The 26,172-nt window shown below is 40.7% G+C and overlaps 1 protein-coding gene across 1 annotated transcript in view; it reads left to right on the top strand.

Annotated features, from left to right (window-relative positions):
• LOC106093878 (uncharacterized) overlaps positions 1–26,172 on the top strand; it is a 196,152-nt gene that overhangs the window by 41,155 nt on the left and 128,825 nt on the right. Inside the window, exon 2 of the mRNA XM_059368858.1 lies at positions 3,126–4,126. Coding sequence (XP_059224841.1) covers positions 3,276–4,126 — 851 coding nt within the window. The 5' untranslated portion in view covers positions 3,126–3,275. The remainder of the gene's footprint in view (positions 1–3,125; positions 4,127–26,172) is intronic.

Here is a 26,172-nt window from a genome sequence, read left to right as displayed (position 1 = left end):
AAAAGCGCAAAATTTTTTGATTTTGATATAAATCAAAACGGATTTCAATAGATTGTCATTTGCTGGGTCTTCTGTTGTATATATATGTGTGTGTGTGTGTGTGATTTCCCATGTTATATGAATGAAGATTTTGCCCCAAAGCCTTCAGTTGTCTGTGGTCTGCTGACTTTGCCTGCCTTGCTGTCGTCTGCGCCAGGCACTGAACTTCATTCATATTTTGAGTCATGATCCCTGTTTTGCGGTTTGTTAGGGCAACTTAGAATAACGAGTTTCGTATTATAAGCGACCGATGAGCAAAGGGACACAGCATTAAACTTCAATTCTTGTGCATTTGTACAACGATACCAAGGGTATTTATTGAAGTGGGGCATAATCATAGGAAGAGACAATTAAGCGTAGACAGGCATGGTGAAAAATTAAAAAAACAAAATTCTAAATATGTAGCCACCAGACATTTCGCATAAATCAACAATAGATCATGAATTGTGCATATTTATTTGCCTATCACTGACCGACAATGAATACATTTTAACCATAGGATCAGTGATGTGGGAAATTTTGTGCAAACAGTAGTCCGATCGACATTTTTTTTAAAATACAAGTAAAAAATAAACAAAAAAACATGTTTGAAACAATAGGCACAAGTTTGCGCCTGTATTCGTTAGTTTAATTTCCAAAGAAAATTCCGTTTACAACACATCGAAATATCCATGTCCGACCCCATAAAGTATATATATTCTTGATCAGCGGAAATATCTAAGACGATCTAGCCATGTCCGGCCGTCTGTCCGTCTGTTGAAGTCACGCTACAGTCTTTAAAACTAGAGATATTGAGCTGAAACTTAACACAGACTCTTTTTTTGTCCATAAGCAGGTTAGGTTCGATGATGGACTATATCGGACTATATCTTCATATAGCCCCCATAGGGACCTATCCGCCGATTTAGGGTCTAAGGCTTATAAAAGCCACATTTATTGTCCGATTTTGCTGAAATTTGGGACAGTGAGTTGTGTTAGCTCCTTCGATATCCTTCTTCAATTTGGCCCAGATCGGTCCAGATTTGGATATAGCTGCCATATAGACCTATCCGCCGATTTAGGGTCTAAGGCCCATAAAAGCCACATTTATTATCCGATTTTGCTGAAATTTGGGACAGTGAGTTAAGTTAAGTCCCTCGACATATTTCTGCAATTTGGCCTAGATCGATCAAGATTTGCATATAGCTGCCATATGGACCGATCTCTCGATTTAAGGTCTTGGGCCCATAAAAGCCACATTTATTATCCGATTTTGCTGAAATTTGGGACAGTGAGTTGTGTTGAGTCCTTTGACATCCTTCTTCAATTGGGCCCAGATCAGTCCAGATTTAAATATAGCTGCCATACAGACCGATCCGCCGATTTAGGGTCTTAGGCCCATAAAAGCCACATTTTTATCCGATTTTGCTGAAATTTGGGACAGTGACTTGTGTAAGGCCCTTCGACACCTTCCTTGAATTTGGCTCAGATCGGTGCAGACTTGATCTATGATCAGTCTATATCTATAGACCGATCTCTCGATTTAAGATTTTGGGCTCATAAAAGTCGCATTTATTGTCCGATGCCGCCGAAATTTGGGACAGTGAGTTAAGTTAGGTCCCTCGACATATTTCTGCAATTTGGCCTAGATCGGTCCAGATTTGGATATAGCTGCCATATGGACCGATCTCTCGATTTAAGGTCTTGGGCCCATAAAAGGCGCATTTATTGTCTGATGTTGCGGAAATTTGGGACAGTGAGTTGTGTTGGGCCCTTCGACATCGTTCTTCAACTTGGCCCAAATCGGTCCAAATTTGGATATAGCTGCCATATAGACCGATCTCTCGATTTAAGAATTTGGGGCCATAAAGACGCATTTATTGTCCAATTTCGCCGAAATTTGCGACAGTGACTTATGTTAGGCTTTTCGATATCCGTGGCGTATATGGTTTAGATCGGTTTATTTTTCGATATAGCTACTAAAAAGACCAATATTTTGTTTTACACAATTGAACTATGACTTGCACTTATTAGTATTTGGTCCCAATCGGAACATGTTTCAATATCGCTGCTATGGGGCTTAAGGTATGTATTTTTCACTGAATTTTTATGAAAAGTGGTTTACATATATACGCGAGGAGGAGGGTTACCAAAGTTCGATCCGGCCGAACTTAACGCCTTGTTACTTGTTTTTGGCGTATACGTAATCTACTCCCGAATACCCTTCATTTGAGTCCCATATTGACATGAACGTTCAATATGTATATTTGGGACAGTTTTGGGATTCTGATACCATATTCGTATTCTACTCTCCAATACCTTTCATCTGATACCCATATTGTTGCGATCGGTTCACTTTAGGTTTTGGGTTGCATTTTTGGGGTAAGGGGGTATCGAAAAATCATATAGTCTATGTGTCCTTCCGAACCAACCTACACAATCGGTGAAAATTTCGAGAAAATTGGTTCTGCTGTTTTTGAGTCTCTAAGGAACAAACACTTAAAAGCAGTCCTTAATAGTCGTGATTGGCTAAAACGCCCATTTGGGGCGTTTCGACAAGTTATTCTGCGCCTATAGAGGGCGCCGTTTGCATCTGATTGGGCTTAAATTTTTTGCAATGATTTCTCACATGTGTTTCCTCCTATTATTGCTATCGGCTCAAGTTCAAGTTTTTGGAAAATTGAACAAAAATATTCGATTCGACACTGAATGTATCCTATAAGACATACTGCGCCTATAGAGGGCGCACTTTGCATCCGATTGGGCAAACATTTTTTTTTAATAATTTCTCTCATCACTTCCAACTCTAGTGACTGTGCATTGATATTGCTTCTATGTAAATCGATTTCCTGATTTGTACTTCACATTTTCGTATGACATATAGGTGAAGTGGAATAAACGATGGTATCGATACTATCGATATTTAATATTAAAAATATCGAAATTATCGAATGTTGTGATTATCAATAGTTTTCCAGCTCTAGTTTGAAGGGTTTTTGGGGTGGGGAACTAAGCGTAGAAAGGCCTTTAGCACACTCGAAAAAAAGGTCATCGATTTACATAACGACCATCAACTGTAACATTCTCAATTTTTTTTTTCGTTTCAGATTCTCGTCCAGTTGAATCACACCAGCTTTTCCTCTAGATCGGTAGTCTAGGAGTAGAGCTAACTATTCCCAGCCATAAACGCAAAACCACTATCACAAAATACCTGCCAAAGAGAAGTGAAGAAAACAAAAAAAAACTACATTTCCAACATGAAAATCTCAAACGCATTTGGTCACATGGCATCGGTGTTGGTGTTATGTTGCCTATTAACGGTGGTTTTAGCAGAAACCCAAGTCACAAAACACCAATCGTCACAACATTTACGCTACGATCAGCATCATAACCGCAATGGACATCGTCATCATCATCCGCATCTGCATTCACCGCATCATCATACGCAGCAACAGCAACAAAATCTGCCAACAAACAAACAGAGGCATCACATAACCACAATGACAAGCTCATCGTCAGCCTCATCAGCGCCTTCCATCAGCTCCAGCTCGTACTCCTCCAGGCAACCGAGGAAATTGGAAACAAAATCTCTAACATCCCAAGTGGAACTGATCGATGTCAAGAATATACCAAAGAACAACAACAACAATATTGCAGCAAATTCAACAACTTCCACTAAACTGAAGCGTCTACATGACATCGATTTTTATAATCGGGCGGTACAGAGACGTTTAAATACGCGCCGTAATGCACGAGATGAATGGGCCTACAACACCTATAATATATACACCAATACTTTTAGCTCATCGCTGCCCTCAAATCATGCCTCTGGCAAAGGAGATGATAACAGTGATGATGTGGAATTTGTTACAGCCACTGGCAAACGTATAATTCCCGATTGGACTAGGCGCAGTGGTTATGTGCCGCCAAGAAGGACTTCCACCACAACTACAACACTACCACCACCTGCTTTGGTTCCAGCTAGACGAGGATATCCTGTGGCACCTGTTACGGAGTCGCCGCCACCGGCAAGTCCAACAACAGAAGACCCCTTTGAGACGAATACGATTAGCAGAAATCCTCCTCTAGATGGCAAGGATATGGAAAAGTGAGTAGGAGCAAAAAAAATTTTTGATTCAGAAAAATGCATGAAATTTGAAGATTATTTCATCCAATTCATCCGATTAGACAGTGACCTGTCATGACGGACACAATTACTGAGACGTCAGTTCTAGCCAATGACAGCAAAGCCATAGACCTCTTCAAGTCTTGATTAGGCCACATAGTTTTGGAAAGCTCATAGCCTCCTCTTTGTGGCCATCTACTTAGCTTGACTTAGCTTATAAGTCGCTAGAGGCATACCCACAGATTACAGTATCCCTGGAATGTGTAAGGTAGTTCCTAGTCTTGCAACCTCATCCGCTTTACAATTCCCTGAGATATCTTTATAACTCGGCACCCAGAACAGGTGAATTTTGAACTGTTCAGCCATCTCGTTGAAAGATCTGTGACAGACGAGTGCGGTTTTTTGTTCTGAAATACGTTCTCCAGGGATTTAATGGCTGACTGGCTGTCTGCGAAGATATTTATGCATATCGTCGTAATGACATTATATCTTACACTAGCCATCCTTTAGATCCGATTAAGTATTGAGCAGTAGGTGGACTTTTGCAGCGCCATCCACCCGACCACAACACCATATAGCATTATAGGTCTGACAACTGCAGTATACACCCAATGCATGACGCGCGAACTAAACCCCCAACTTTCTCCAATGGCTTTTTTTGCAGCAAAACACCCAGGTATTTTGCGCTTTCTGTATATGAAACCTTCTCTCCACCCAAGGAGACAGGTTCCACAGTAGGCCACTTGTATCTCCTGCTGAAAAGAACTATTGTACTTCTGTCTTGCACGGATTTATACCTAGACCACTCTCGGTAGCCCACTTTGCTGTTGCACGTAGAGCTTCCTGGAGTATATCTCTTAGAGTGCTGGGAAACTTTCCCCTAACCGCAATTGCCACGTCATCAGCATGGCCTTCAAGGCTTTTTCTTCCAGAGACATTAATAAACTGTTAATGGCCATATTCCAAAGTAGAGGAGACAATTCACTTGAGGAGTGCCTCTGCTGACCCTTCTTTTTAGATCCACAGATCCCAAGCCTGCGGTAATGCATCTTTTAATAAACTTTCTTACGGTAGAGTTGATGCCTAGAAACTCCAACTTCTCCCTGATTGACGTCGGTTTAACATTATTGTCACCACCTTCAATATCAAGAAATGCTACCATTTTATATTCCTTGACAGCGAGGGAACCCTCTATGTAGCCGACTAGGTTATGAAGGGCTATTTCAGTGAAGATGCCTTTATAATATGCATGCTGCTGCCGCGACAGGCGATCTCCAGGGATCTTTGCCCTATGATATGTCTCTATCAACCTCTCAAGAGTCTTCAGTATAAAGGATGACAGACTATTAGGATAAAAATCTTTCGCCTTCGTGCGGTAGGGTTTCCTGCTTTCGGCATGAAAATGACCTTCGTGTCCCTCCATCCCACAGGTATGACATACTGATACAAGCAGAGTATACCTCCCTAAGCCAGGGAACCAGTTTATCAGACACAGCTTGTAATTCAACCGGTAATACATCATCAGGGCCTAACGACTTAAAGGAGTCGAAACTTGTTATCGCCCAAAGGATTTTCGGCTCAAACACAAGTTCCCCAATAACCTCCGACGAATACATTCAGTGACAAGCTCTTCTAGCGCCATGTTGTCCGTTGGAGAATTTCCCGGGAAATGTGTATCTACGAGTAGTTCTAGTGTTTCCTTACTAGACATTGTCCATACATTCTCTGACTTCTGAATATACCCCACCGTAATAGGTCTCGAGGACAGAATCTTCCTTAGCCTATAGGCCTCAGATGTATCCTACGCGGAGCTGCAGAATTCTACCCAGGATTTGTTCTGAGCATTTCTAAGCTCGCCCTTATATTTTCTTAGCTCAGTCCTATAGACCATTTGTGGCATAGTCTTTCCAACATTTCGGCCGGTATCTCACGAATAAGTGCTTCAATGTTGTCTTCCAATGCGTCAATTGAAGAGGGCTTGTGTGTATAGAGTAGCGTAGAGTAGCGTAGAGTAGAGTAGAGTAGAGTAGAGTAGAGTAGAGTAGAGTAGAGTAGAGTAGAGTAGAGTAGAGTAGAGTAGAGTAGAGTAGAGTAGAGTAGAGTAGAGTAGAGTAGAGTAGAGTAGAGTAGAGTAGAGTAGAGTAGAGTAGAGTAGAGTAGAGTAGAGTAGAGTAGAGTAGAGTAGAGTAGAGTAGAGTAGAGTAGAGTAGAGTAGAGTAGAGTAGAGTAGAGTAGAGTAGAGTAGAGTAGAGTAGAGTAGAGTAGAGTAGAGTAGAGTAGAGTAGAGTAGAGTAGAGTAGAGTAGAGTAGAGTAGAGTAGAGTAGAGTAGAGTAGAGTAGAGTAGAGTAGAGTAGAGTAGAGTAGAGTAGAGTAGAGTAGAGTAGAGTAGAGTAGAGTAGAGTAGAGTAGAGTAGAGTAGAGTAGAGTAGAGTAGAGTAGAGTAGAGTAGAGTAAAGTAGAGTAGAGTAGAGTAGAGTAGAGTAGAGTAGAGTAGAGTAGAGTAGAGTAGAGTAGAGTAGAGTAGAGTAGAGTAGAGTAGAGTAGAGTAGAGTAGAGTAGAGTAGAGTAGAGTAGAGTAGAGTAGAGTAGAGTAGAGTAGAGTAGAGTAGAGTAGAGTAGAGTAGCGTAGCGTAGCGTAGCGTAGCGTAGAGTAGCGTAGCGTAGCGTAGCGTAGAGTAGCGTAGCGTAGAGTAGAGTAGAGTCGAGTAGAGTAGAGTAGAGTAGAGTAGAGTAGAGTAGAGTAGAGTAGAGTAGAGTAGAGTAGAGTAGAATAGAATAGAATAGAATAGAGTAGAGTAGAGTAGAGTAGAGTAGAGTAGAATAGAGTAGAGCAAAATAGAGTAGAGTTGAGTTGAGTTGAGTAGAGTACATAAGCAAACAATAGATAACGGATAAGAATTGTCATGGTATTGGAACTATATCAGGTTATAAACCTATTCGGGCCTTACTTGGCTTGAATGCTAAATACAAAAGTACATCTCATTGCGCAAAATTTCAACCAAAGCGGATAAAAACTACGCCCTAGAGAGACTTAAAAAGTAAAATGGGAAAATCGGTTTTCAAGGGAGGTACATCATGTAATGGACCGATTCAGACAATTTTTGGCAGGTATATTACATCGGGTATGAATTACATCCTCTACAGACTTAAGAAGTAAAATCGGGCGATGGGTTTATATGGGAGCTATATCAGGTTATGGACCGATTCAGACCATTTTTTGGCACGTATATTTGAGGCCATAGAAGAAGTCCATTTTAGTTTAATCGGGTATGAATAACGCCCTCTAGAGGCTCAAGTAGAAAAATCGGAAGATCGGTTTAAATGGGAGCTGTATCAGAACATATTTGGCACGTTTATTATAGGTCATGAATACAGTGACAGTGACCAAATTTCATCGAAAATTGGATAAGTATTACGGCTCAAGAAGTATAATCAGAATATCGGTTTATGAGGGAGCTATATGAGGTTTAAGGCCGATTCGAGTCATCCTTGGTACATCCATTAAATGTCATAAAAGACGTCAGAGTACAAAATTTCAGCCAAATCGAGAGGTCGGTATATATGGGAGCTATATCAGGTTTTGGGTCGATTTGAACCATATTTGGCACGTTATTTGGAGGCGATGGGAAAAGTCATTGTGCAAAATTTCAGCGCCCTCTAGGGTCTCAAGAAGTAAAATCTGCAGAACGGTTTATATGGGAGCTATATCTAGATATGGACCGATATGGCCTATTTACAATCCGAATCGGAGGCCACCGTAGCGTAGAGGTTACATTTCCGCCTGTAACCCTGAACGCCTGGGGTCAAATCCTGGCGAGATCAACATAAAAAAATTTTTCAGAGGTGGTTCTTCCCTCTTAATGCGGGCAACATTTGTGAGGTACTATGCCATGTAAAACTTCTCTCCAAAGAGGTGTCGTACTGCGGCACGCCGTTCGGACTCGGCTATAAAAGGAAGGGACCTTATCATTGAGCTTAAACTTGAATCGGACAGCACTCATTGATATGTGAGAAGTTTGCAATCCGAATCGACCTACACTAATCAATCGCTTGGCAGCCGGCTGTACGTACTGAATTGACCGATGGAGTCCTTCATCGGAGAGGACTTCCGCTTCATTGTACAACACACTGCTACGAGCGCATAGCTTTACTCCCTCGAAAGTTAGCATGCTTTGCACAGACAGACGGACGGACATGGCTAGATCGACCTAAAATGACAAGGCAATCAAGATTACATATACTTTATGGGGTCTACGGTCAATATTTCGGCATAGCGAAGTTAGTGTACCCCATCCTATGGTGCAGGGTATAAAAACACATTTCAGGGTGTAGGGAACTGCATCAGTTAGTTGGGGCATTTGTTTTCCATAGAAATTACTAACGAAATCAATCGCAATATTGTAACAACAATAAAATATGGGAAAATATTTATTGGAATTAAATTTAAAAGTGTCAAGACACAATTTGTTTGTAAACTACGAGGCGTCTTTGGAAAACATGTGAAAACACGTTTTCCGTGACATAGATCATACGATATATTGTCACCGACCAGCAGAATTGCCCATGATAGTTCATTAGGAGAAATTGCATTCAAATAGCCACAGTCCATATGTTTCATTCCAATGCAAACATTTATGGTGACATTAGCAAGACCGATTTGTTCAGCATTTGTTGCCATTCGGAAATTTATGAGCATCGTTCTGAGCGAAAAGTCAATAACAATTGATTTAAATAAATTGCAAGAAAAATGTATGCTGATTAAAATGAAATCAACATTTTATGACAGATGCAGTCAAATTGTTTTTAAGCATTGCCTGGTGCGACCAACCCAGGAAAAGCCAGCAATTGCCAAAGACCAAGAACTTGATTGTTGGAATATATGGGTTGCCCAAAAAGTAATTGCGGATTTTTCATATAGTCGGCGTTGACAAATTTTTTCACAGCTTGTGACTCTGTGATAGCATTCTTTCTTCTGCCAGTTATCAGCTGTTACTTTTAGCTTGCTTTAGAAAAAAAGTGTAAAAAAAGTATATTTGATTAAAGTTCATTCTAAGTTTTATTAAAAATGCATTTACTTTCTTTTAAAAAATCCGCAATTACTTTTTGGGCAACCCAATAGATTATTGTAATTTAAGCAGGCGCCTGAGTATTTTTATACCCTCCATCATAGGATGGGGGTATACTAATTTCGTCATTCTGTTTGTAACACCTCGAAATATACGTCTGAGACCTCATAAAATTGTATATTCTTGAACGTCATGTCATTTTAAGTCGACCTAGCTGTCCGTGTGTCCGTCCGTCCATCTGTCTGTCGCAAGCACGCTAACTTTCGAAGGAGTAAAGCTAGGCGCTTAAAATTTTGCACAAATACTTTCAATTAGTTCTGGAGGCCACCGTAGCGCCGAGGTTAGCATGTCCGCCTATGACGCTGAACGCCTGGGTTCGAATCCTGGCGAGACTATCAGAAAAAATGTTCAACGGTGGTTTTCTCCTCCTAATGCTGGCAACATTTGTGAGGTAATATGCCATGTAAAACTTCTCACCAAAGAGGGGTCTCATTACGACATGCCGTTCGGACTCGGCTATTAAAAGGAGGCCCCTTAACATTGAGCTTAAAATTTGAATCGGACTGCACTCATTGAAATGTGAGAAGTTTGTCCCTGTTCCTTAGTGGAATGTTCATAGGCAAAATTTGCATTTCTATTAGTGTAGGTCGATTGGGATTGTAAATGGGCCAAATCGGTCCATGTTTTGATATATTGTAGCTGTCATATAAAGCGATCTTGGGTCTTGACTTCTTGAGCCTCTAGAGGGCGCAATTCTCATTCGATTTGGCTGAAATGTTGCACGTGGTGTTTTGGTATCACTTCCAACAACTGTGCTAAGTATGATTCAAATCGGTGCATAATCTGGTATAGCTGTCATATAAACCGATCTTGGGTCTTGACTTCTTGAGCCTCTAGAGGGCGCAATTCTCGTTCGATTTGACTGAAATTTTGCACGTGGTTTTGGTATCACTTCCAACAACTGTGTTAGGTATGATCCAAATCGGTCCATGTTTTGATAATGCTGCCATATAAACCGATCTGGGATCTTGACTTCTTGAGCCTCTAGAGGGCGCACTTCTCATTCGATTGGGCTGAAATTTGATATTGCTCCAATAGCATAACAGTTCTTATGCAATATTCTCTGTTTGCCTAAAAAGAGATACCGCGCTTAGAACTCGACAAATGCGATCCATGGTGGAGGGTATATAAGATTCGGCTCGGCCGAACATAGTACGCTCTTACTTTTTAATATTCATATTTAATTAATTCTCATAGCCTTATGTGCAAGAGCATGGTCTAGGCATTTCTAATTAAATGTTGATAAATTTTCATAAACGCCAATTTATCTATGAAAGTTTCTGCTTACTATTCGCCATAGGAAAGCCAAATGGTTATAGTTTGTTTTTTTATGACAATTGATATTTTTATAGCATAAGCTAGAGAAAATCTTGATGGAGACTTGTTGGAAATAGCGAATAATTGTAAAAGTGGAGTCATATATTTTTTATTGCTTTTTAATATCATTGCCTACACACAGGATTTAAAAATTTTATTTGATCCATGCTTTCATTTTAAGTGCAGCATAGCCTTAATGGTTAAACATCTATTAATGTGGCCACTAAAGCTTCATGCCGTTTTAGTGTTATTTTTGATAATTAAAAATAGTGAAAGGGGTGGTTGCTGGAAATAACACCGCATTCTTGGCTTGAAGAACCTATGGGTGTGGTGGGATTTTTCTTAAAGTTTGGTTGGACGACACCATCTGATGCACTGAATTTAATGCTACAACTTATGCCTCTGGACATTGTGGCTACCCAAATTACAGCGACCACTGCCGTGAGGTTAAGGAAGATTTCTCAATGGTCTTGTGGCGGTTACGGACACTGTATTATCCTTGATCTAATATCCGATGTTCCAGGCAGTGTGGATTACACCCTAACTGAGCCGCTTTTTGATGAAAATTACTGTACCACTATTCCTAATAGAACCGATTGGAACTACGATATTCCTGGTAACAGAAGTTACATACAGGGTGGCTGATGAATATTGCTACAATGATGAATATTGCTACATTTTTTTTTCGGTGTATGGAATACATTTTTCTTTTATTCATGTTAAATTAAATTATTAAATTAATTATTAAATTATTATTAATTAAATTAATTAATTAATTAATTAAATTAATTATTAAATTATTATTATTAAATAGAAAAAAAGTTATTACATTTTTTTTTGGTAGCGGCTTTCATCAGCCACCCTGTAGACTTCTATACGGATGGTTTTAAACTAAACGACCAGGTGGGCTTTGGGCTGTGCTCTTAAGATCGAGAACTAGTCATATCGTAAAAGTTACCCGAACACTGCAGTGTGTATCAAGCAGAGATCCTTGCAATTAAGGAAGTGGTGGAATGGCTAGGATATAATGTCATTACGACGATTGGCAGAAATATCTTCTCAGACAACCAGGCAGCCATTAAATCCCTGGAGAACGTATTTCAGAACACAAAAACCCCCCTCGACTGTCGCAGATCTCTCAAACGAGATGACTGAACAGTTCAAAATTCACCAGGGAATTCTAAAGCAGACGAGCTTGGGAGACTAGGAACAACCTTACACACTCCATGGTCACTGGAATCTGTGGGTATGCCTCTGGCGACATGCAAGCTAAGTTTTCAGGACCAGGCCCCCGAAGGACAACGAAAGATAGATGGTCACAAAGAGAGAGGGCTGTGAGCAATCCAAAACTATGTGGCCCAATCTAGACTTGAAGAGGTCTACTGCTTTGCTGTCATTGGCAAGAACAGTCATTGTGTCCATAATGAAAGCTCACTGTCTAATGGGAAAACATGCTGACAGACTGAAGGTTGCCAGCAACGACATTTGCAGGAGCAGTGAGGACAACGAAGAAGAACAGCCTATTGAACACCTTCTGTGTGTCCCGCACCTTCACTCAAACTATGTGGCCTAATCTAGACTACGACTTGAAGAGGTCTATTGCTTTGCTGTCATTGACTAGAACTGCCATCTCAATCATTGTGTCCATCATGACAGGTCACAGTCTAATCGGAAAAAATGCTGACAGACTGAAGTTGCCAGCAACGACATTTGCAGGTGCTGAGAGTACATCAAAGAAGTAGAGACTATAGAACAACTTCTTGTCCCGCACTTGCAGTTACAAGGAGTTCCACTTTAGGTTCTCATTTCATTAAGAACCTGTCTGATTTAGCAGATGTGAACATTCGCAAGTTATTGGCCATTTTAAGGCGATCTGAATGGTTCAACGGTAGGAACTAGAAGACATCTTTCTTCTTCTGTTCCTGTGGTATCACAATGGACGAAAACGTCTAAGTGAGTCTGATGGCAGATTGCCACTTAAATATAACCTAACATAACCTTAATAGGATTTAATTTTCTTGAGTGGCAACATTGGTCTTGACCAAGATTTAAAGAATTGAAATATCTTTATTGCTAAATAGCATTTTTAGTGTGCAGCGAAGCTCACAGACCAGCTTGTAAAAAATAAAACTTCCTACCAATCAATGATGGTATATTTAAATATAAAATGAAGGACATAATTTTATTAAACCAAACTTCTCTCAAACCACCAAAAATTAAAGCTGCAGCCAAATAGGACAAAAATTGCGGCTTGTAAGGGCTCAAGAAGTCAAATCGGAAGATTGGTTTATATGGCAGCTATATCAGGTTAAAGAACGATTTGAACCGTATTTGGCACAGTTGTTGCAAGTCTTAACAGAACTCTACATGCTAAAATTCAGCCAAATCGGACAAAAATTGCAGCTTGTATGGGCTCAAGAAGTAAAATCGGGATATCGGTTTATAAGGGAACTATATCAGGTTAAAGACCGATTGGGACCGTACTTGCCACAATTGTTGAAAGTCATAACGGAACACCACGTGCAGAATTTCAACCACATCGGACAAAAATTGTGTCTTGTAAGGGTTCAAGAAGACAAATTGGGAGATCGGTTCATATGGGCGCTATATCAGGTTATAAACCGATTTGGACCTCACTACCCACAGTTGTTTGAAGTCATAACAGAACACCGCATGCAAAATTTCAGCCAAATCGGACAAAAATTGCGGCTTGTAAGGACTCAAGAAGTCAAATCGGGAGATCGGTTTATATGGGAGCTATATCAGGTTAAAGACCGATTGGGACCGTGCTTGCCACAATTGTTGAAAGTCATAACGGAACACCACGTGCTAAATTTCAACCACATCGGACAAAAAATGCGTCTTGTAAGGGTTCAAGAAGACAAATTGGGAGATCGGTCTATAAGGGAGCTACATCAGGTTATAAACCGATTTGGACCTCACTACCCACAGTTGTTGGAAGTCTCAACAGCATACTACATGCAAAATTTCAGCCAGATCGGACAAAAATTGCGGCTTGTAAGGGCTCAGGAAGTAAAATCGGGAGATCGGTTTATATGGCAGCTATAGCAGGTCATAGACCGATTTGGACCGTACTTGGCACAGTTGTTGGAAGTCATAACAGAACACTACATGCAAAATTTCAGCCAAATCGGACAAAAATTGCGGCTTGTAAGGGCTCAGGAAGTAAAATCGGGAGATCGGTTTATAAGGGAGCTATATCTAAATCTGAACCAATATGGCCCATTTGCAATCTCCAATGACCTACATCAATACTTAGTAGCTGTGCAAAATTTCAAGCGGCTAGCTTAACGCGTTCGACGGCTATCATGATTTCGACAGATGGACGGACGGACGAACATGGCTAGATCGACTCAGAACGTCGAGATGATCAAAAACATATATACCTATGGGGTCTTAGACGAATATTTCAAGGGGTTACAAACGAAATGAATAGATTAGTTTACCCCCATCCTATAGTGGTGGGTATAAAAAAAGCAAACTCGAAAAAGAAAATAGAAGTTAGGAATTCCGTGCAATATACAAAATCCTTAATTCTTTTCAATGCCACGCCCCTAAGTTGGTTTATGTATGGTATTGTGTCCCCACCTATGTGCCGGTATCTGTTAGCTGCGAAAGCTGGGCAATGACATAGGAAATTCTCCAACGTCTGATAATCTTCCCCGCATGCCCTACACTGGCTATCACTTGCCGCACCGATTTTGTACAAGTGAGCTCGTATTTCTATGTATCCCGTTATGATACCAATAGCTATACTGACCTCCTTCTTGCTTCCTTTCAGTAAGAGCCTCGTCTTTCCACGATCTGGATCCTCTCCCCCCATAGGATTTTCGCCGTTCTACCGACTGTTTCGCTGATCCACTGGGTTGCATGCGCATTCGTCGCCTACGCCCTTCACTCAGACTGCGTCGACCCGAAAGGCTTCGGGTTAACCAAATTTATTGACGGCAGTTCTCCAGTCTTCACTGCCAAATCGTCTGCCTTTTCATTCCCGCTTACCCCGTTATGGCACGGCACCCAAACTATGCGGATTTTGCCATCCTCACAGAAGGCGTTAATCTCCTTCTTACACTCCAAGACTGTACATGACTCTCGGTTGTTATTGCCCTTATGGCAAATTTACTGTCCGTAAAGATGTCCTCGCTTTAGCACCACACCAGCTTACGCATTCCGTGATCGCCCGGATCTCTGCCTGCAGGACCGTATTATGGCCAAGCTGTCGAAAACAGATCTCAGTCCCTGCGTTCTCAATGTAGAGCCCCAGGCCCACACTGTCCTCTAGCTTTGATCTATGGGTGTAACATGAGCTTCCAGATGGCAATACTAGGTTTCCGTCAATCCAAGACTGTGCCGATGGCAGCAGTACCTCGCACTCAACTTTAAGGTTCATCTCAGGTATCCGATCGGAAACCTCTTCCCTTCTATCCAGGTTTCCTATCGTCACCTCGATTATACCGCGATGGTATGAGCTGCTCCCATCCTCAATCTATTAATCACACTTAATCTGTATGTCAATGAGTCGGACATCTAGAATAGTCTCCAGTGCTCTAGTCTCTTGCGCCCTCTAGGGGCTAAAGAAATAAAATCGGGAGATCAGTTTGTATAAGAGCTAGTTATGGACACCTATGTTGAAAGTCAAAGGATAAGTTGTTGTGAAAAATTTCAGCCTAATCAGACAAGAACTGAGTTGTCTACGAGCTCAAGAAGTGCAATCGGTAGATCGGTTTAAATGGGAGCTATATCAAGTTATGGATCAATCCAAACCATATTTGGCACGTATGTTGGAGTTCAAAGGAGATGCAATTGTGCTGAATCGGATAAGTATTACGCCTTCTAGAGCCTCAAGAATTCAAATCGGGAGATCGGTTTAGGCCACCCTGGCGTAGAGGCTAACATGTCTGCTTATGACGCCGAACGCCTGGGTTTAAATCCCGGCGTGAACATTAGAAAAATTTTCAACGGTGATTGCACCCTGACTAATGCTGGCTACATTTATGAGGTATCCCGCCATGTTAAAACTTCTCTACTTAGTAATGTGGCTATGCGGCACGCCGTTCGGACTTGGCACCAAAAACGGGGGCCCTTTATCATTGAGCTCAAACTTTAATCGGACGGCACTCATTGATATAAGAGAAGTATCCCCTGTACCTTAGTGGAATGTTTATGGGAAATTTAGTATTTCCCATAAACAAATTTTGTACTATGACATTCAACAGTTGTGTAAAGTATAGTCCGAATCGGTCCAAAACCTAACATAGCTCCCATATAAACCGTACATCGGTTTATATGGGAGCTATGTTAGGTTTTGGACCGATTCGGACTATACTTTACACAACTGTTGAATGTCATAGAAAGTGTCATAGTACAAAATTTGAGCCAAAGCGTATAAGGCTTCACTCTCTATAGGCTCAAGACGTATAATCGGGAGATCGCTTTATATGGGAGCTATATCAGAACATGGACCGTTATGGCCCATTTAAAATTCCAACTGACCTACACTTATAGGAAGTATTTGTACAAAATTTCAAGCGCCTTGCTTGCAGACAGGCAGACGGACATGGCTAAATCGACTCAGAGTGTCAAGACGATCAAGAACATCTATACTTTATTGGGTCTCAAATCAATGTTTCGAAGTGCTACAAACGGAAAGGCGAAATTAGTATAACCCGCCAATGTGGTGGAGGGTATAAGGGAGGGAACCGAATCTCATGAAATTTTCACGGATTTTCATAGTTTGAACCTTCGGTGAAAATTGGGTGCTATGTTTTCCGATATTCGAAGGGGGGCGGACCCTCCCCTTTACCCAAAAATTTTTAAAAACACAAGATCTACGAGATTTGTGCACAGTTTTAAGCGAAATTGTGTATGCCATTTTCTGATACCCCAAAAACACGAGATTGGTATAAAATCTTGGCGTCAAATAACCTGGGGGGACGCCCCATCCCAAAACCCAACCCTACGGACATGTTTATGGATTGGGCCAATATGGGTATCAAATAAAAGGTATTTAAGAGTACAAACTTGGCAAAAAAAAATTTCACCCTTAGGGTCGGGGTGGTCCCCCACCCCCAAAAACACCACCCAATAGGACACACTTACCGCTTTACGCAATATGGATATCAAATGGAAGGTATTTAAAAGTAGACTACACATACGACATACAAATTTATTCTTTAGTGTCTGAGGGGCCTCTCCCCCCTCTCAAATCCCCCCAGCAGGACATATTGTGTTGCCCAAAAAGTAATTGCGGATTTTTCATATAGTCGGCGTTGACAAATTTTTTCACAGCTTGTGACTCTGTAATTGCATTCTTTCTTCTGTCAGTTATCAGCTGTTACTTTTAGCTTGTTTTAGAAAAAAAGTGTAAAAAAGGTATATTTGATTAAAGTTCATTCTAAGTTTTATTAAAAATGCATTTACTTTCTTTTAAAAAATCCGCAATTAATTTTTGGGCAACCCAATATTTACCTATTGGGACAATATGGGACTCAAATGAAAGGTATTTGGGAGTTAAATACCAATATGGTATTAGATATAGGGTCCAAGTACCTAGGAGGCGCCAGGCTCAAAACCGCCCCAAAAGTAGCGCCCAAAATCAAAAGTAGACCCACCGAGATAATATGTTGCTCAAATGAAAGGTATTGGGGAGTAGAGTACGACTATGATATTTAAAATTGGGTCCAAGTACCCAGAGAGCCGTCCCAATTTCCAAAACCTACAAAAATCAATGTGGACCGATGCGGACAATATGGGACTCAAATGAAAAGTTTTTGGGAGTAGAGTATGACTGTGATATTTAAAATTTGGTCCAAGTACCCAGAGAGCCGTCCCAATTCCCAAAACCTACAAAGTTCACCGATCCGGACAATATGAGACTTAAATGATTACAAATATGGTGTCAAAAATTGAATCCAAATACCTAGGGCGTCCGCCCCAGGAGTACCGCTCAAAATAAAAGGTAAACCGATCCGGACAATATGGGACTCAAATGAAAAGTTTTGAGAAGTAGAGTATGATTATGATATTTAAAATTGGGTCCAAGTACCCAGGGAGCCGTCCCAATTCCCAAAACCTACAATATACGAAGTTCACCGATCCGGACAATATGAGACTTAAATGATTACGAATATGGTGTCAAAAATTTAATCCAAATACCTAGGGCTTCTGCCCCAGGAGTACCGCTCAAAATAAAAGGTACACCGTTCGGGACAATATAGGACTCTAATGAAAGGTATTCGGGAGAAGAGTATGAATATGATATTATAAATTGGATCCAAGTAATTAGGAAACCTTCCCAAGCCCAAAACCGGCCCAAAGGAACCGCTCAATATCAAAGTAGACCGATCGAAACAATATGGGTGTCAAATGAAAGATATTCAGGAGTAGAATACGAATATGTGATCAAAACGTGAACTCAAGTACCTAGGGCGCCGCCCCAAGTCCAAAACCCCAACAAAAGTACCGCCCAAAATCAAATGTGGACCGATTGGGACATTATGGGACCCCAATGAAAAGTTTTTGAGAGAAGATTACGAATGAGATAATCGAACATTGAAAATTGGATGTATTTACCAAGGGGGCCGCCCCCCAACCAAAACGGTCCCAAGTGGGCACATTAGACAATCATGATAATATGGGACTCAAATAAAAGTTATTCGGGAGTAGACATGGTAGGCTCGTAAACACTGAGCTAGATTCCTCGGAGACGAATCCATCCCCTCTTTTTGTATTGTAAGCAGATTTTCAAAAACTCCCCGTATGGCATCCCTATTTGTTTCGTATGCAGATTAAGTGTCACAATCAAGTTTACGTATCACTACAATTACAACTAAAACTCAGGAATTACGGAGTGGCCAACGACAATAAATTTAAATGTTGTTGTCAACGAATGCGTGTTTTGTTCAGTTCAATTCATTTCATTTCATTTCTTCGAAGCACTGTGAAAAATAAAGGGGTTTAATTAATATTTATGATATGGATGGGGCATCAGAAAAAGTTTAATCTTTCATACAACATCGATGGTAGAATGCTTGGATGGTAACTAAACCAAGGAATCACAATCAGACACATAAAAAAAAACAAATTGCAATTTTATTGAGGAGACACTGCAGTGTTTGGGTGCATCCACATGGATTTGCAGATAAGGCAACGATGAGTTTGGTAAAATTATAATTTCAGAGGAAATTTTAGTTTAGAATTGAGAAAAAAAATGGAAAATATCAAACAAAGAAAATGTGTTTTTGTTAGAAAAAAAACAGAAACATTAATGTCACATTTTTAAAATAAACGAGGTTTTGCAACCCCAAAGGTCAAGCAGATGGCTGAATAATTCATGTTGGAACGAATAATACAACCGAAAAATAAATGCACCCAGAAATAAGTTGGTGATATCAGCAAACACTCTCCGCTGATATGGGAAAAAAACAAATTTTCAACTTTGAAAGTTTATAAAACCCTACATAAGTGGGTTACTATCTGGCCATAATCGGGGACCATCACACTTCATGGCATTCTCCCCTAGGTAACGACCAGCGTGGCATAGCTGTGGCAGAGCAGATTGAAGGCTCCACGTTTTGCACAATGAATGAGGATGCCCCCACTAGGATTACGAGGAGGTGCAGCAGCTCGCCAGATATTTCCATTGCATCCTCTGAGTGACGTATCGTGGCAAGTCGTCATCTGTTTGGGGTCAGACCACCTTCCGATAATTCTCACCATCTACCGACCACCCGACTTCATAACCTCTGAGCGCCGGACGTTTATCAATCACAAGAAGGCCGATTGGGCTGGCTTCAGAGAGTATACCAATCGTCGCTGCCATGAGCTGCCACCTCCCCTCTGATGTGCTAGTGGCCGAGAGGAAATTCCAAGACATCATTAACGCAACAGCCGCTCGCTTTATACCAGCTGGTCGAATACCTCAAAAGCGGCTCAATTTCCCGGCGCAGGCAGTGGTACTCGCAGACGAGCGTGATGGGATTCGTGGTATGGACGATGCTAACCCCAGAATCAGGAGCTGAATCTCGTAATAAACAGGGTAATCAACGAACGTAAGCGGAATTTGTGGCTGGAACACTTGGAGGAATGTAACTTAGGCACCGGTTTAGGCAAACTGTGGTCTACTGTTAAGTCACTCTCGAACCCTGGTAGACGGAATGACAGGACTTCAAGCACTTTTGCCAAAGTAACCGTGACTGATCCGAAGAGATGTGCCAGGTTGTTGCACCGTGCATCCCCAAAGTGACAGGTACTCTCGGGATGCACAATAACTTGACGGTGGAGGAGAGCCATTCGCCATATTCGTGGTCTCCGAGCCAATGGACAGCCACTACAATTAACGATTTTACGACTGTTATCCTTGGAGTCAAATCATCCAAGGCGTTGGGCAACGACGGAAGCTCTATATTAATGTTGAAGAATCTGGATTCACCTGGAGTTGAGTACCTTAATACTGTCCTCAACCTGTCTTTGAACACTCTCATAGTTCCTAATGTCTGAAAAATGGGCAGAGTGATCCCGCTACTGAAGCCTGGAAAGGACCCGAGTTTGGAGGAGTCGTATAGCCCAAAGACGCTTGAGGCATTACTCCTCCCGAAGCTCGTTGGAGAATTTCCATTCGCCGAGCATGGCAACATGGATTTCGAAGACTGCATAGCACAACAACTGCTTTGCATGCCATCACCGCACACATTTACCGCGGCTTCAATCAGCACAGGCCATGTGATAGGACGATCCTCGTGGCACTGGACCTATCGAAGGCATTCGACACGGTCAGCCATGCCAAATTATTTGAGGACATCGCCAACATGTCCCTCCAGCCAGGCCTAAAACGCTGGGTCGTGAATTATCTGTGTGGTCGCCAGACATTTGTGGAATTTAGGGATATGAAGTCGAAGAACCGTAGAGTGAAACAGGGATAGGGTGAATCTCCGGCACTGTTTAACCTCTAGCTATGCTCCACTCCTTCAGACGGCATAGAGATCGTATCATATGCGGACGATTGTACGATCATGGCATCAGGTCCCCCACCCATTGTTGACATCTGCGATAGGTTGAACGTCTACCTCAACGAACTTGCCTCTTATTTCGCTGCAAGAAATCTGATATCTGCCACCAAATCTTCAGCCACATTGTTCACTAAAAATACGCGTGAGGTTAATACTGAGCTGGCTGTGATGGTCGATGAAGAAATGATTCCGACCATCAAGTTTCCCAAAATACTTGGCGTTACATTTGATAGTTCTTAAACATTCTCCCTCCATGCCACAGCAATTTGCCATAAAATCAAAAGTAGAAACAAGGTCCTCAAGGCACTTGGTGGCAGCACTTGGCTTGCAGACAAAGAAACCTTGTTGACCACGTACAAAGCAATTGGTCGGTCTGTGGTTAGTTATGCAGCGCCAGTGTGGTCTCGTCGGCTTTGTGACACGCAGTGGAATAATATGCAGATGTGTCAGAATGCCGTCCTCCAAACTGCTACGGGCTGTCTCCTCAGTTCTCATGTGGACCACCTCCATCAGGAGACAAAGATCCTACCAGTCCTACATGCTGCCTAAGCCATACCTTTTGGGCTGTTATCGCAGAGACCATCCAAATCATCATCTTGTGGATAGATATCCACTGCCCAGAAGTCTTAAGGTAGATCTACATGATCAAGAGCATGAGTTTCAGAGCTAGAAGAGAGAACCTCTAGATCAAGCGGCATATCAAGCAGGTCTAGTCAACATTCATGCAGACATGGTAGCAGATGGGGTAAATAGCTAATGGCGATTTCGACCTTACCAGGAGCCTCATCAGATTGTTATAGTAAAAAAGATTTCCTTTTAGAGGGTGCAATTATTATCCGATTTGGCTGAAATTTTGCATGACGAATTTCGTTGTGACTTCCAACAACTGTGTGAAGTATGGTTAAAATCGGTTTATAGCCTGATATAGCTCTCATATAAACCGATCTGGGGTCTTCACTTCTTGAGCCACAAGAGGGCGCAATTCTTATCTAATTTGGCTGATATTTTGAATGAGATGTTTTGTTAGGACTTCCAACAACTGTGCCAAATATGGTATAAATCGGTCCATAACCTGATATAGCTGACATATAAACCGTTCGGGGATCTTGACTTCTTGAGCCCCTAGAGGGCGCAAAAATCATTATTTGAAATTTTACACAATGACTTTGACTAAGGTCTCCAACATTCATTTATGGTCCGAATCGGACGATAACTTAATATGGCTCCAATGGTATAGCAATTATTTTCTTTTAAACTTTATTGGCCTAAAAAGAAATACCGGGAAAAGAGCTCGACAAATGCGATCCATGGTGGAGGGTATATAAGATTCGGCTCGACAAAACAACAAAACCCCCTTTACAGAGTGTCGCCAAATGTGGTGTGCAATGTTTTGTGGGCAGTCAGCAATGACCGTGATTTCGGCCTTACCAGGAGCCTCATCAGATTGTTATAGTAAAAAAAAATAAACTTTGACCAAAATTTCTTATGAAATTTTACTTTTTTACCGATTTTCATGAAAATCAAATTTTAATAAACATTCTATGAAAACAAAATTCCTTTTTTTAGAATAAAAAAAAAAAAACAATTCGAGTTTAAAAAAAAGAATTACCATTTTTTTTTTGTTTGGACATATGTGTCGCATTTGAAGATAAACCCCGGAGGCCAAACAGATGGCTGCGAAATTTTGTGTTGTAAATTAAAACAAGACACACCATTTAAATGAGAATTATTTATTTGGTTTGATCTTTTTAAGATCGTTGTTACCACATTTCATTTATGTGTCTTCTTTTTAATTACACAAATAATGCTCATTTTAACTTCGAATAGCCTTTAAATGGCCATAACAATTTTCTTTCTTAAATTAAAACAAAGGCAGTTAACCTTCAACCTTTTGTTTTTGCTGCAAGCCATCGTTCTTCAAGGCAATTGGTTCTGTTTTGTGTGTTGTTAGTAATGAAAGGAAATCGATTGACTGCAAGAAGGCATGCATTGCGTATTGTGAAAGGAAGTGGGTGTTATAATGTGCAATTAATTTCTGATTCCCTTTGTTCATGGGTTGATAGATTCAGTCTGCTTTTCCCTCTTTGGTTTTCATGGATCATGGTTTGGGTAAAGCTTCTTACCTTCGAGATTTTTAAGGGACACACCTCTTAATTTAGGCGTACAATAAGCACAATAAATCGTAGACCAAAAACACTTAAAATATTGGCCAACAGACAATGGCCAAAATGTTTCCGCTGAAACAACAAAAATAAAAATGTTGTCTTTGTTGCCGATTGTCTGCAGTTGGACAATTATTGTTGAATAAATTTCGAAAAAAAACACACTACAACTCCAAAAACATTCAAAAATTTGTTAAAGAAACAATAGCCTGGCTTCGAATTTCATGTAATGAAAGGAAATATTCTGAGAGACATTTTCAAGGATAGCAAACGAACGTTTAAACTTTTTTTGTTTTCATTTCTGGGATAAGACCATAATGCACTTTTCATAAATATTGGGTTGCCCAAAAAGTAATTGCGGATTTTTTAAAAGAATAAGACTTAGAATGAACTTTAATCAGATATACTTTATTTACACTTTTTTTCTAAAGCAAGCTAAAAGTAACAGATGATAACTGACAGAAGAAAGAATGCAATTACAGAGTCACAAGCTGTGAAAAAATTTGTCAACGCCGTCTATATGAAAAATCCGCAATTACTTTTTGGGCAACCCAAAATACTTGGCAAATTTAAATCATCCTTAGAGGCCCATATAATGCCAGTCATGCTGGAATTGCCACATGATTATCAGTGTATGATTGATTTCGTGACACATGGTGCAACTCAAAAACCAATTTTCATCTCTATCCCACTATGCCGCATTTCTATGCTAAACCTTCCTTTTCAGCAAATTCACACATCAATCATGGCAAGGAGAAAAAAAAAGTGTGGCAGGCAACATCTAAGTAGTCAACGATCAACACGTGCAATATTGCCAACAATCACTACTGGCAGCCATAGCAGCAGCACGGCAAAAATTGATTTTCAAATTATTTTTAATTGAAAATAAATAAGAGAAGAAGTGAATAGGAGGACAGCAAAAAGAGAAAAAAAACATCAACTTTTCAATTATGGTTTCTTGTTGTTCGTGTCCAATGCAAACGGTAACGACTTATGATGAAACCTCGCCTCAGCAACGTCATAGCACGTATAGTAGGAGTTCATGCAAATAAGCGCCAGAAAATTATAGACCAGTGAATGACTGCACCGGTTGTGTAGATGGAAGGATAGTTAAGTGAATGGCACATAAGCAGTGGTGGTGGTGTTTGGATAAGGGGACAACGAATGGAAACTTTTTTAAAAAATACTGAGATTGGGGTTTTTTTTGATACAGTTCGTTAGAAATATATGACAATATGAAATATTTTGAGTTTAAATCCAAAAGAGGTTATTATCGAATGTTTTCCATCAATGTCCCGGCGTGGACATCATAAAAATTTTCAACGATGGTTATACTTGCTACATTTGTGAGGTATCCTGTCATGTAAAAACTTTTCGCGGTATGTGGCATACCGTTTGGACTCGGCATAAACAAGGAGGCAGTTATCATTGAACTTAAAAATTAATCGGACTGCACTAATTGATATGAGAGAAGTATCCTTTGTTCCTAAATCGAATGTTTATGGGAAATTTAGTGGGTAGTATCGATCAATTTCACTTACCAACCAACCAACACGGAAATCACTGTGAATCATAATCAGAAATAAATGAAAACAAAAAAAAACGGAGTAAACTATCGATTAATCTTAAATAACTTTACAACAACTGTTATCGATCAGTTATATATATATCGAATATTATCGATAAATTGCCATGAAAGTTATAGTAAAACAATACATTCACAAATAATTGTAAAGTGACACTCACTGTCCCAAATTTCAGCGAAATTGGACGATAAATGCGCCTTTTATGGCCTAAAACGTTATATAGAGATATCGGTCTTTATGACAGATACATCCAAATCTGGACCGATCTAAGCTAAATTGAAGGAGCATGTCGAAGGGCCTTACTTAACACCCTGCGAAAAATTGCAGTGAAATCGAAAAATTAATGCGCCTTTATGGGCCCAAAACTTTAAATCGAGAGATCGGTCTATATGGCAGCTATATTCAAATCTGGACCGATCTAAGCCAAATTAAAAGAGCATGTCGAAGGGCCTAACTTAACACACTGTGACAAATTGCAGTGAAATCGGATAATAAATGAGCCTTTTATGGAACCAAGACCTTAAATCAAGATATTGGTCTAGGTGGCAGCTATATCCAAATCTGGACCGATTAGAGCCAAATTGCAGAAAGATGTCAAGGGGCCTAACGCAACTCACTGTCCCAAATTTCAGCAAAATCGGATAATAAATGTGGCTTTTAGGGGCCTAAGACCCAAAATCGGCGGATCGGTCTATATGGCAGCTGAACCGATCTAAGCCAAATTCAAAAAAAAAAATGTCGAAGGGCTTAACTTAACTCACTGTCCCAAATTTCAGCAAAATCGGACAATAAATGCGACTTTTATGGGCCCACAACCTAAAATCGAGAGATCGGTCTATATGGCAGCTATATCCAAATCTGGACCGATTTGGGCCAAGTTGCAGAAAGATGTCAAGGGGCCTAACGCAACTCACTGTCCCAAATTTCAGCAAAATCGGATTATAAATGTGGCTTTTAGGGGCCTAAGACCCTAAATCGGCGGATCGGTCTATATGGCAGCTATATCCAAATCTGGACCGATTTGTGCTATATTGCAGAAGCACGTCGTGGAGCTTAACTTAACTCACTGTCCCAAATTTCGGCGACATCGGACAATAAATGCTTCGTTTATGAGCCCAAAACCCTAAATCGAGAAATCGGTCCATATGGTAGCTATATCTAAATCTGGACCGATCTAGACCAAATTAAAGTAGGATGCCGGTGGGCCTAACGCAACTCACTGTCCCAAATTTCGGCGACATCGGACTATAAATGCTTCTTTTATGGGCGCAAGACCTTCAATTGAGAGATCGGTCTATATGGCAGCTATATCTAAATCTGGACCGATTTGGGCCAAGTTGCAGAAAGATGTCAAGGGGCCTAACGCAACTCACTGTCCAAAATTTCGGCGACATCGGACAATAAATGCGACTTTTATGGGCCCAAAACCTAAAATCGAGAGATCGGTCTATATGACAGCTATATCCAAATCTGTACCGATTTGTGCCATATTGCAGAAGCACGTCGTGGGGCTTAACTTAACTCACTGTCCCAAATTTCGGCGACATGGGACAATAAATGCGGCTTTTATGGGCCCAAAACCCTAAATCGAGAAATCGGTCCATATGGTAGCTATATCCAAATCTGGACCGATCTAGACCAAATTGAAGTAGGATGCCGGTGGGCCTAACACAACTCACTGTCCCAAATTTTGGCAAAATCGTACAATAAATGCGGCTTTTATGGGCGCAAGACCTTCAATTGAGAGATCGGTCTATATGGCAGCTATATCCAAATCTGGACCGATCTAGACCAAATTGAAGTAGGAT

Source organism: Stomoxys calcitrans, chromosome 1 (genome assembly GCF_963082655.1).
Source record: "Stomoxys calcitrans chromosome 1, idStoCalc2.1, whole genome shotgun sequence".
Taxonomy (NCBI): domain Eukaryota; kingdom Metazoa; phylum Arthropoda; class Insecta; order Diptera; family Muscidae; genus Stomoxys; species Stomoxys calcitrans.
This window is presented reverse-complemented; position numbering and strand designations above follow the sequence as displayed.